The sequence below is a fragment of the Molossus molossus genome, unplaced genomic scaffold (assembly GCF_014108415.1).
Source record: "Molossus molossus isolate mMolMol1 unplaced genomic scaffold, mMolMol1.p scaffold_m16_p_8, whole genome shotgun sequence".
Taxonomy (NCBI): domain Eukaryota; kingdom Metazoa; phylum Chordata; class Mammalia; order Chiroptera; family Molossidae; genus Molossus; species Molossus molossus.
Window position 1 is genome coordinate 81218707 of NW_023425402.1, and position 12580 is coordinate 81231286.

At 40.3% G+C, this 12580-nt stretch overlaps 1 protein-coding gene across 5 annotated transcripts in view; it reads right to left on the minus strand.

The window, feature by feature from the left end:
- ECHDC1 (ethylmalonyl-CoA decarboxylase 1) overlaps positions 1-12580 on the minus strand; it is a 28393-nt gene extending 15813 nt beyond the window's left edge. Inside the window, exons 1-2 of one of the 5 annotated variants that reach the window (XM_036249278.1) lie at positions 5038-5096; positions 1608-1826 (exon numbers count right to left, since the gene is read on the minus strand). In XM_036249278.1, coding sequence (XP_036105171.1) covers positions 1608-1826; positions 5038-5062 — 244 coding nt within the window. In that variant the 5' untranslated portion in view covers positions 5063-5096. Of the gene's footprint in view, positions 1-1285; positions 1418-1607; positions 1828-5037; positions 5102-12464 lie in introns of those variants that run through there. The other 4 variants (XM_036249277.1, XM_036249280.1, XM_036249276.1 and 1 more) reach the window with 4 other exon arrangements.

Here is a 12580-nt window from a genome sequence, read left to right on the forward strand (position 1 = left end):
TATAGGTTAGGTTGTTAGCTTCATATCATTCCAAAATTCTGTTGGAGCTTCTTTATACTGTAATGGACAAATTTAAAATGGAAACAGCAGAGACTGTCATTCCTTCAGATATGCTCATCTGTGATAATCTGTCAAGTTCATAAAGTTCAAAATGCTCTCAGAATGATTACTTTTTACTCTGCTTAATAAGATGCTTCAGAAGCCAATGTAAAGATCATAACAGAAGGTTAAAATTGGCAAAAGCTGTACCATGAAGTTTCAAAATTTACTATATACAGCCCATTAAACTATGTTCACTTCTTTGGAATTAAACCCCATTATGTCAAGAAGTATTATTTTCTTTGCCATTTTTCAAAGTAACCAGGAGTGAAATGTTCCCATAATGAATGTTAAACTAATGTCATTGATTCACAAATGACTAATGGGGATATCCTTTCTAATTGCTAATTATGACCTACTTGAAACAACAGACTTTCCCAAGGATGCCCTAGGTGCTTTAAAAATATAGTTCTTGCTCTCAAGAGATTTACAGTCTAATAGTTGTTTTGCTTTTTAACAGAAAAAAACACATTTAAAGTGAGAATAAATCTATATAGGTAAATACGAACTTTCAATCATTCCTAATATTTAAGCTTAAAAAATAACAATGCTGGCCTTGAGTATGAGAAATCTATACCAGCAGTTAATCTCGAACTCATTTTTTTGACTTTGTAAAATACATGGTAATAATTGGAAGGAAGCTTAAAGAGTATCTGGTTGGGTAACTTTCCCAAACAAGGGCCTTGGGGGTTGTGTGGTATGGAGCTCTTTATCATCTTCCAATCTGCCCTCTATCCCCAAAACACCATTAGCCCCATTAATGTAGCTCTTTTTGTATTAATTTTAAATATTAGGCATCAAATTAACGTTTCCATTTGAATAAAAATTTTACTAATATATTTGTAGCTATTGTGTGGTAAATTAAGACTATTACCCTAATCTAATTCTTTACAGCAGTCTTACCTTCCTGATTTTATTTTTCCTAGGCTAATATTAATTTCCTAGGCTTTTATTCCCTGAACCCATTGAAGATATGAAGCTACACTAAAATAGCCACCACCACATGTAGCTACTACTGAGCATATGAAATGCAGCTAGTCCAAACTGAGATGTGCAGTTAAGTGTAAAATACACACTGGATTCCAAAAACTCAGTATTTTAAAAAAGGAAAATATCTCTCTTTTATTTTAGTCACATGTTGAAATATTTTGAATACTTTAAATTATAATATTAAAGTTAACTTTACCTGTTTCTTTTTACTTTCTAAAATATGGTTACTACAAAATGTTAAATTACATCTGTGGCTCACGTTTGTGTCTTGCATTCTTGCTTTGTATTTCTATTGGTTAACACTAATAGCGAGACACATCTCTGAATTCTGCTAAGTGGAAAGAAAAGTCATTAGTAAAAATGTTCACGATTCACATGATAATTCTGTTTTGTTTTCATGTTCTACAAAGAGTACCATGACTTTCAAGAATTATGTCACCAGAGTAAGGATAAGAGTCATGTAATAGCAGGTTAGATTTAGTGTCAGTCTTCAACAAGCCAAAGAAAGCTCTCTATACCCGAGAAGGCATTCCTTTTACTCGGATTGTTCAGTGTAAGTATGCCAATGCCATTTTCTTTCTTCTGAAGGTCAATGGATCCACCAGGAAATTCCTGAAGTTTCGTCTTTAATTCTTCCTCATGGAAGCCATGAGATGTATTATAAAGGGACAATCCTGTTTGATGTATCAATTTTGTCCTTACAGACATAGATGATGTCTTCAAAAGACTTGCCATTTCTGGAAAAGAGAAATAAGCATGCAGTAGTCCAAATGAACAGATACTTTTGTATAATTTTTTGTTAATAGACCTTTCTGTTTAATTGGGAAAACTTAACCACTTCTAAAAGCCTTCTTTGAAAAGATGGACGGTATGGAATTCTTTTCCTTTTCCCCCTTTCTCAAACCAAATAATTCACAAAGTACATCATTTCAGTAAATCACTGAGATATGACATAGTTACAGTGCATTTACTAGGATCTAATACACTAGAATGGTTAGAAGGACGTTGCTGCTCTGTATTTAGCACCATCTTCTGACTCCAGGTGGTCTTTCTCATGACAGTGATTTTTTTTCCAACTCTTTAACTTTTCCAAATTAAAAAGAAATTCTGTCCAAATGTCCACTCAGAAACAGTCTCAGTGTAAAAATGTTACAGGAACAATCCCATTCTCTAACAGAAATTTGATTCTTGGCATTACCCTTACTTTATGTAATGTTTTCATAAAAAATGCTGGAAAGGGGTCCTGAGGAAAATGGGAAAAGAAATAGGAATGTGTGTGTCTGTGCTTTCTGTATCCCCCAGGGTTCTGTCACTCTTCTCTTCCCACTTCATAGACACATCTCCGGTAATCTCAGCTCTGCCCACAAGCTTTTCTTATGTAAACACTGTCACATAAAACCTATCTTCAGAAAAGTATGCACAAGGTGAATACAGTTAAGTAAATAGCACTCAGCAGACAACATGAATCTCAAGCTTATTGTGCCCCTTTCAATCACCACTCCAAATCAGGGTAACAACTATCTTGAATTCTAATATCCAAGATTAGTTTGCCTGCTTTGAACTTTAGATAAATTGAATAATATGGTATACTCTTTTGTGTCTGATTTCAACTCTATTTGTGACATCCATTACTGTTACTATGTGTACTTAGACTCAAAAGATTCCCCCTCCCCGCTCCTTCTCCCCTCCCCTCTCTTCCCTGCCTCAACCCCCAACCCCTCCAATATACCCAAGCTTGCTTTTTTATGGACAATGCCCTATGCATGTTTTGCCTCTAGGGATATGTCAGTTATACAAAAGACAATTCAACAGAAAACTAAATTGGGGCAGAGGTCTTGATCTTTTCCACAATGACCATGACTTCAGCATAAAAGAAATATGCCAAAGAAATCTGGTAAGGCCTTGGACTGCCTGTGTTTTCCATGATATTCTGTTTGGGGAAAAGAACAAAGAATTGAACAAGAAAATAATGGCATATGGTTAATAAAATCATTAGCATTTTACATTACTGTTGTGAAATAACAGCATCAATAAACAACATCTTTCATTGTATTGAGTCTGTTCTGTCTTCATATATTACTCCTCCTTCCAGTCCAACAACAATAAGATAACTGGTACAGAGGCCATCAGAGCTACATCTCCTTATCCTTAAATCATTACAAAATTATCTATGTAACTAATATTTTATCTCATGAGAAATATTTGCTATGCTGATTTTTCCGAAGAAACCTTATAAATACTTCATGTATCGTCCTCTCTACTACCGTTCTTTCTTCTCCCCCCACCATTCCTGCCCTCTTCCACTAACTCTCCTTTTTTCTCCTCTTCTCATCTTCCCTTGTCTGTGCTACAAAATAGTAACATGAAAACTCAAGGGCCCTACCAGGTTTGCTGACCTCTGTTTAGACACCAATTCTAGAAATATAATAGCCTATATGTACACTTTCATCCCAATTCTAATTTCAGAGACAAAGGCTTCAGTGCTGAGGAGATGCCAAGATGTTAGCTACTATTATGCTACTATAGTACCTAAAAGTACAAGTGAAGGAACAGGGTTGAGATTCAAGTTTTGTATAAACATGTATAAATTTGTATAAACAAGCAATCAGCATTTTGGATTTGTTCTAGAATCACAATACAATGAACAGATCCTAAGGCATTTACAATTTCATAAACTTTCTTCAGGGCAAAGTGAAAGTTTAAAACATGTCATGCAGTGTGCTTTGCTGTTCTGCCTCAAGCAGATTTAGTCCAACCATATCACAGGAAAAGGGAAGGAGAAGGGAGACCCATGGACATCTGAGATCAAAGGTGTCACTCTCTCCTTTTTTGGAAGTTCTGCAAAGGTGATCAAAGAGTTCTCCTCTCTGCACAGGGAATAAGCTAGCTGTTCTCTTAAAATCCATTTCACACATTCTGAAATTTAGTAAACCAAAAAATTAACACAACTGCCTACTTAATAAGAAATCAATCAGCTTAAGGTAGGTAGTAAACAACAAAAAATCTGAAAGACTCTATTTCAGACAGTCAGTACATGGCCTGGTCTTCAAGTTTTGTTTTTTGTTTTTTTTCTGGTACGTGCCCCTAGCGGGAACTGAACCCGGGACTCTGGTCCACAGACCGACACTCCAACCACTGAGCCAAACTGGCCAGGGCTCAAGTTTTTTTTGGCTTTAACACATTGCGTACCACACAGAAATCTCTAAGACATACACCAGGGACCGCACGTTTTTGGGCAAACTGCACATTAGGTTCTGAGCCGCACTCATTTGAACCAGCAGATATCCATTCCGTAGCTACTTCAAGAATATAGAACGGTGTGCTGTTTTTCAAACTTCGACCCTCAGGGCGAAGAGTCACAAATACAATAATCCTATATTACCCTGAGTTTCAAAAACTGAAGTAGCTAATGCAAGTGCAAACCCAAGTCAACTCATGCATGATCCGTAACGTTTGGGCAGGAAAACACGAATTAACTCGTGAGCAGTCAAAATGTGTTAAGCTGTCATTATATGATGCACCTTGCAAGTTTCATTACATGCCACACACACCCTTCATCACACAGTCAAAATTAACTTCTTTCAGTTCCCCAAATCCTTCAGGTTTTCTCTTCATTCCAAGCCTCTGTACACGTGATCCCTTAACTATACACTTCTCTCCTCCTCTGAGTAACTCCAGGTCATCTCCTTGTATGCTAGACTACATAAAATACTCTCTTTAAATGTCTGTTATCATTTGTATTCTTTATTTACACTCACACACACTTTCAAGTAATTACTTCCTTAACCAAATCTCCCCACTAGATTTAACTGCAGAAGGGTGTCTGCAGCGTCTAGAGCATTGTCTGACAAATGATATCTGCCAGTAATAATTTGGCATACTAGGTTCAAGAATGCATAATGCCATAGGTAGCTTCGAAATCTGTCCACAAACCCACTCTCCACCTACCCTGTTTATTATTTCCACCACTCATCTGTCTGGACTCCAATCCTCTCTGCAAGCTGGTTTCTCTTCCTGGAACAATGAGTACTGCCTGTGCTCCACCCGACTGCTTGTGCATTCATCTTTCCCCTCATGCCCACAAAATGTCAAGGTCAGCTGTTTGATGAGATCACTATACTCCTTCCTTCTGGTATAGACTTCACAATTTATACATTTCCCCTAGAGCTTACTTCATCCAAGAGAGTTACAGGTTTTCACAAAAGGGGCTCCTCTGTAATTCCAGTCCATGTCCAGTTTATCGCTATACCTCGAGCATGCACAGCATTAATTGGTCAACAGTAGGCTCTCCGATGCAGAAGGGAAAAGGGAGTGGGGTCGATGTAGATTTTCTCTCAAAGTCCTTATCAGTCCTTCAATATGTAAGTAATTTAGGTAATCTGTGGTTTTGATCCTCTACATTTGTGACCTTGTATGTGTGTGGCAATAAAAGGGTTATTGAAGCTCAACAAAATTCTAGAACACATTCCAAAAATGAGTTGGACAGTTTTTTTGTTACTGTTGGATACTTGGCTGCACGAAGCAAATGACGTAGTTTTAATTTAGCAAGATAATTTAGTAAATAAGTAGTGAGTGGGGCACTTACAGATGTCCTTGGGGAGATTACCTGCCCAGGACTGTGTTGTAGCTCACTGTCCTTAGAATCCAACTTGTCTTTAAGCTGCCCTAATTAACAACCTCAGAGACAGCAAGATGAACAATGGGGAATGTTATAGAGGGCTTTAGCCCCATAAAAATTAACCAGAGTTTGACCTTCACTGGAAATTTGAAAAGCAACATCCTTCAAGAAAAGGGAGGACAGAAACGGCCCCAAGGCCAGAGTGTCCTGCATGCTCTGTAAAGAAACTGATAGGGAGAAACTGAAGCTCCCTTTACCCCATAAAACTGTAACTGTTCAACATGTGTGTATTGCACCTGACTGACCGCTGATATCCGTCTCGAATTTGTTAGTTTTTAAAACTTGGATAATGAAATGAATAGCAGAGTAGATGTATGCTGACCCAGTTCACCCAGTTCCCTTTCGCCTCAGCTCCCTCCCACCTCCGTTCCCTCCTGCTTATCGCTAACTGCCTCCACTTCTGTACAAGCAGCTTGCTTGCTCTGCTAAACTCTTGAATGACCCCTGCCCTATTTAAGCAACCCTCCCCCTGAGCTCGGGGCTGCAGTTCTCCTCTGTGTAGGTTGACTGCAGTCCCTGCGCAGGTAATAAAACATCCCCAAAAACTGAAAAATCGAGTCTGAGTGTGGTCGATCTCCTGGGTTACATTTGGAGGCCCCAGCGAGATCAGCTGTGAGGTCCCCCTTTTCCATGGGGTTGACCTCCTCAGACTACGCAGAGGGCTGCCTCGTTGCCCTCCGCACCTACATTTGTTCTGGCTTTCAATTCGGCTAATTCGGACTAAGACTTCAGCCTCGAGGATCTGGGTAAGGGATTTCCCCTTCCATCTGTTTTCTGTTCGGTAGCTCCGGAGCGTTCTGGGATTGTTGTGGGCAGGACGCCGCTCAACCGCACTTCCCCCTCAGGGTCGGGACGCCGACTCCTGACCTGGGAAACCGGTGGGTTTCCATCTGTTCTGAAATTGGTACCAATCTGTTATAATCTGGCACTTTCGTGTGCGTCTGGCATTTTCGGGTGCAGGAAACCGGTGGGTTTCCATCTGGCACTTTCGGGTGCAGGAAACCGGTGGGTTTCCATCTGGCACTTTCGGGTGCGTCTGGCACTTTTGGGTGCAGGAAACCGGTGGGTTTCCATCTGGCACTTTCGGGTGCATCTGTTCTGAAATTAGTATTTTGTGTTTTGACCGCGGTTGTCTGTCTATTTGTGTTCCGTGTTCTCTGCTGCTCTAACTGTTTTGCTTTCGGTTGGGACAAGGACCGTCAACGCCCCGTACCCCCCTTGAATGCATTCTTGCTAACTTTTCTGACTTTTCCAGGAGATCCCAAGGCTGCAGAACACCAGCCGATCCTGGGGTCCTCCGGACCCTCTGTGAGTTGGAGTGGCCAACATTCCGAGTTAATTAGCCATCCGAAGGGTCTTTTGACTTGAGTCTTTTGTTTGCTGTGAGGTCCGTTATGTACGGGGTTCCCCACCCTGATCAAAGGTATACATTAATATTTGGATTAGAAATGTCAGTGTCTGGAGGTTCAAATGAAAGGAAAAAAGTTTTGTTAACAATGCCTCCACCTGTCCTGAAGGACAGTTAACTCCTCCCAGCCCCCGAGGAAATTCTAACCCATCCTTCAGGACCCCCTTGAGGTATACTAAAATGTCAATTAAACTGAGTTTGCCTACTTTGGGTTCTTATTACAGAAAAGTTAGAAAATGAATTTAGTTAATAATGATCTGTTAATGATCTATTGATTCAAAAAATGTCTATTGCAAATATAAATATATTTGCTAATCAGAGGAATGTTAATTACTTGTACTTGTCAAAAAAAGAAAAAATATTCAACGTTTCTAAAAGTTAAAAGTTCAGATTAGGTTAAAAAGAAATTATATAGTTTTAATAAAGGAAAATATAAGATATAGAAATATATATATATTTAAAATTGTTCTAAAACTGGTTATTTCTGACTAGATAAAAAGGTTTATAAAAGTTAAAATATTTGTTAAGAAAAATCTTAGAAAGAAATTATAAATAAAATAAATTAATATAGAATTTATTTGGTTCTTTTTCAGCCTGTTAAAAGGGGAAAACAATTTTTTCCCCAATATTTGCCTGCAAAGCAAAAGTTATATATATGTTATTGAAATGGTTTTATGTTATGTTAATCAAGTACTTGATTCCTTAAACAGCCATTTTTTAAATCATAAGAACTGAAGTTTCACTGACCTATGTTTATGTTTAACATTTGTCATTGTCACTTTAAATAAATAATTGAATACTATTTAATTATATATATAATACTATATAATCTTTTGGTCAAATATGTTTGACAACCTTTCCAGGATTCGAATTTTAAGAAACTTTTTCTTGACCTGGAATTAGTTTTGAGTCATTCCAATAAGACCTGGAATTCCTCAAAGATTTATGTTCTCTCCTTATAAAAGGAAATCAAATCAGTGCAGATGGCTTAACACAGTCTGTTTCCTCACTGAAATATAGATAAGAGGACAACACACTCCAAATGCAAGAGCATACACACTACTAAGAGTGATTATTTGTTCACTTAGCAGATGCACAGATGCCTCTTATATGTGGGTCTCTGCTAACGCTGTGGATTATGCGAACAGTCCTCACTTTAAAGGGGCTTATAATATATTTTGTAAAGTCATACTTAAATTATTTAAAGAAAGAACATAATTAAGCCCCAGAGGCCTAAAGATCAGGCTCTTTTTAGTTTAACTAAAAAAGTTTTTTCTTTCATGGTGCGATAATGTACTCACATATAAATAGAAAAAATAAATAAATAAATCTGAACTATAGTTACTATAGCATGAATAAAATGATATCTCTAATGTACTTGGGTCTCCACCTGAGAAGGGCTTTATGAAAAGAAAATTATAAAAATAATAAAGATTTAAAATTTATGATAGAAAATAAAAATTAACATAAAGAAAAAAAAAAAAGATGATGATTCTTTGCCGCTTTCTCCTGCCTTGTCGGCAGGGCAGGCTTCTCTCAGAGCCTCAGTTGCTGTGTCCCCTGTGTATAGGGGGACCCAATGTCTGAATGGATATAGATGTGTTCAGATGTACTAGCTTCTTTATGATGAGGTCTCAATGCCTCTCTGCAAGGCTTAATAATATTCTCACAGGCAAACTGTTTAACCATTGAAATGCCAGCCTGGGCTGCTCGTCCACAGCGGGTTTGACAGCAACTAGTTTCCAACAGGCTTCTCTGAACTTTAGGGATCCCAGGCATGGATACGAAATTCTCTTAGAGAGTTAAAAAAAAAAAAAAAACACTCTGCCCCGTGTAAACAATGTTAAGACATTGCTCCCCTTTCCTGTGTCCTTTTGTAAACCTGGGGTCAGAGGATATGTTCCCATTCCTCTGCCCACAGCAGGACCCAAATACTGTGGGGGGAAGGGCTTCCTTAGAACACTTTTCACCGTGTTCCCCTGTAAGGCCTATTGGCCCAATTGGCTGAATTAGCAAAGGTAGTAATAGCAGCCTTAAGAGAAACAGGGCACATAGAATAGGGTCACCCTAGGAAGGGAAATATGAGAAAGGGTCAGGACCACAGGCCTAGGTACCAGTTAGGAATAGAAAAGACAAAGTCAGATATAGAAAAACAAAATAAAAAGCCATCCTTAATTTAGAAAAATGACAGGGCCAGGGCTCCTTCCAACTGAGCCCTCTGAAACCCAGAATACTACTAAATAATAGGGGATAAACTAGTTAGTTTCCTAATAGACACTGGTGCAGCAGACTCAGTCTTGACTGAGCCAATGGGGCCCTAACCTACCCCTGGACTTCAAAGAGGATTATAGACCCTGGGAAAAATACTGTAACTCATTTGTTTCTGTTCCTGCCGGAGTGCCCATACCCCCTACTCGGACGTGATCTCCTCCAGAGATCATTTAATTGCTGGCCACTGCCATTCCAAGCCAGCCTCTGCATCAAGTTCCCCAAGACGTTGGCCGTCAATCCTGCCAGCCTGCCTCCAGATGATGACATGGAGTAACCTCTGCAGGACGGCCTGGAGGAAATCAACACTGCAGATGGCCACCCAGACCTCAGGGATGACCCACTGCCATCATCAGATGAGGTATTGTTTACGGACGGCAGCAACTATGTCCAGGAAGATATCAGGTATGCCAGGGCAGCAATAGTAACTCTGGACCATGTCATTAAGTAGGGGAACTTCAACCCGATAGACTGAACTCATAGCCCTAATCCAGGCTCTCTGATGAGACAAGGGGAAACCATGCTGCAAATAAGGAAGATCGACATGTGGCCCTAAAACCAGTGGGGACCTCTCCAGATAGCAGTTACCACACCAAACCCAAGTTCACCTCTGACTCCTACTTACACTGGGTCAGAAAATGACTTAACTGAGCAGAAACAAGTCATAAAGAAAATCAACGAATAATAGACACTGCCTGTTGGGAGATTGTTGGTCCCAGAGGCTCTAGGTCGGATTTTAGTCAACCAGCTGCACCAGCCTACCCTCTTAGGTTACACCAAGCTTACTGAACTCCTGGGATGCAGATAATGTCCAATAAGGTCACAGGGAAAAGGAAAAGATAGAAGGAAGCAGGAATATATAGGTCTAAATGGGGAGGAAAAGAAAAAGGCTAGGGGATATGCAGACAGCAGATAGATTGAGCAACCTCTCAGGTTCATGTCAGGGGAGGGACTAGAAAAGTCACAGAGAGTCTATGTAAGTTGAAGAAGGATTATGCAGAGAAAATAAAAAGATAGGAAGAAGAAAGATAGGGGCATACATATTACAGGAAGACAGGAGAATAGAGGATTACTCAGGAAGGGAAGAAGATAAGACACTGAGAGGGGAGAACTTGCCCCTACTAATATAATTACAGTCTAGGATGTAATAAAGGGAGTAACAGGTTTAGGCTACTCCTGACCCTTAGATCAGACAATGACCCCGCCTTGATAGCAAAGATATCACAGGATATCTCTAAGGGATTAAATATAAATTAGAAGCTCCATTGTGCTTACCGCCCACAGAGTTCCAGGCAGGTAGAGCGCATGAACAGGACCTTAAAGGAAATCTTAACCAAATTTACTTTAGAAACCGGTGAAAACTGGACCACTCTGCTCCCCTCGCCCTCTTACAGTTCTTACAGGCCCTGCAGTCTGCCCAGAAGGCCGTCCATAAACACATCTGCGATGCCCTGCCTGTGCCCACCTCAGACTCTGTGCACCCTTTCCAGCCAGGGACTCGATGCAAATAAAGAAATTCACCATCCAAGGACTAACTCTGGCCTGGAAGGGACCATACACTGTCATCCTGCCTTCACCAACAGCTATCAAGGTCAACGGCATCCCGGTCTAGCTGCATCATTCCTGGTTGAAGGCAGAAAAAGCAGAATGAACGGTGCAGACCTCTCCAGATCCCTTAAAATGAGACTCTTATGTTTATCGGGACTCTAATTTTTCTGATTATAACTGTACAGGGGAATCTTTATAGATCTAGACCCCAGTAGAACTGGGTACTTAGAAATAAAACATTTTTTTAAAAATCTTAAAAAATGTCAACCAGAAGAGGGTCTATATGCAGCCTTAGGTGAAACCTGCTATTTCTATGCCAACCATTCAGGTATAATCAGATAGAGCATCCAAACTCTAAGACAAAGAAACTAAGAAAAGGAGAACAGGTCTCCCATAATTAATATGAAAACTTATTTAATTAGTCATCATAGCTAACATCCCTGATTTCAGCTATAGCAGGGCCCCTACTGTTATTATTAATCGGAATAACTTATAAATCCATCCTAATTAATAGACTCCTAGCCTTCATCCGAGAGAGAGTCTAATCAATAAAACTTAGGGTCTTAACACAACCCAACTAGAGATTGTCTCCCCATGACAATTGTGAATCAATGGTTTGATCCACTCTCAAGAAAAGGGGGGAATGTTGTAGCTCACTGTCCTTAGAATCCAACTTGTCTTTAAGCTGCCCTAATTAACAACCTCAGAGACAGCAAGATGAACAATGGGGAATGTTATAGAGGGCTTTAGCCCCATAAAAATTAACCAGAGTTTGACCTTCACTGGAAATTTGAAAAGCAACATCCTTCAAGAAAAGGGAGGACAGAAACGGCCCCAAGGCCAGAGTGTCCTGCATGCTCTGTAAAGAAACTGATAGGGAGAAACTGAAGCTCCCTTTACCCCATAAAACTGTAACTGTTCAACATGTGTGTATTGCACCTGACTGACCGCTGATATCCGTCTCGAATTTGTTAGTTTTAAAAACTTGGATAATGAAATGAATAGCAGAGTAGATGTATGCTGACCCAGTTCACCCAGTTCCCTTTCGCCTCAGCTCCCTCCCACCTCCGTTCCCTCCTGCTTATCGCTAACTGCCTCCACTTCTGTACAAGCAGCTTGCTTGCTCTGCTAAACTCTTGAATGACCCCTGCCCTATTTAAGCAACCCTCCCCCTGAGCTCGGGGCTGCAGTTCTCCTCTGTGTAGGTTGCTGCAGTCCCTGCGCAGGTAGTAAAACATCCTCAAAAACTGAAAAATTGAGTCTGAGTGTGGTCGATCTCCTGGTTTACAACAACTGCACCTCAGCAAACCAAAACAAAACTCTGCCATCCTGTAAATGCCCCCTTGAAATGCCAAGCCAACTCTAGGCCTTCTCAACCTACACAACGTCTTAAATTAGTGCACTGAAATAATGCCTCCCAATTCAGCTATTTCTCCACCTTCTCAAGAAAGTTTTTCCCACCCGCTCCTTCACCTGGCCAAGTCCGGCGGCAGCGCTGTGCACTGTATCCCCCAGCCCAGCAGAGGGCAGTGCGCCGCGCGGCGGCTTCGCGGGCACCGCGCCGCTGGGCCTCGTCAGCTCCTGATTCG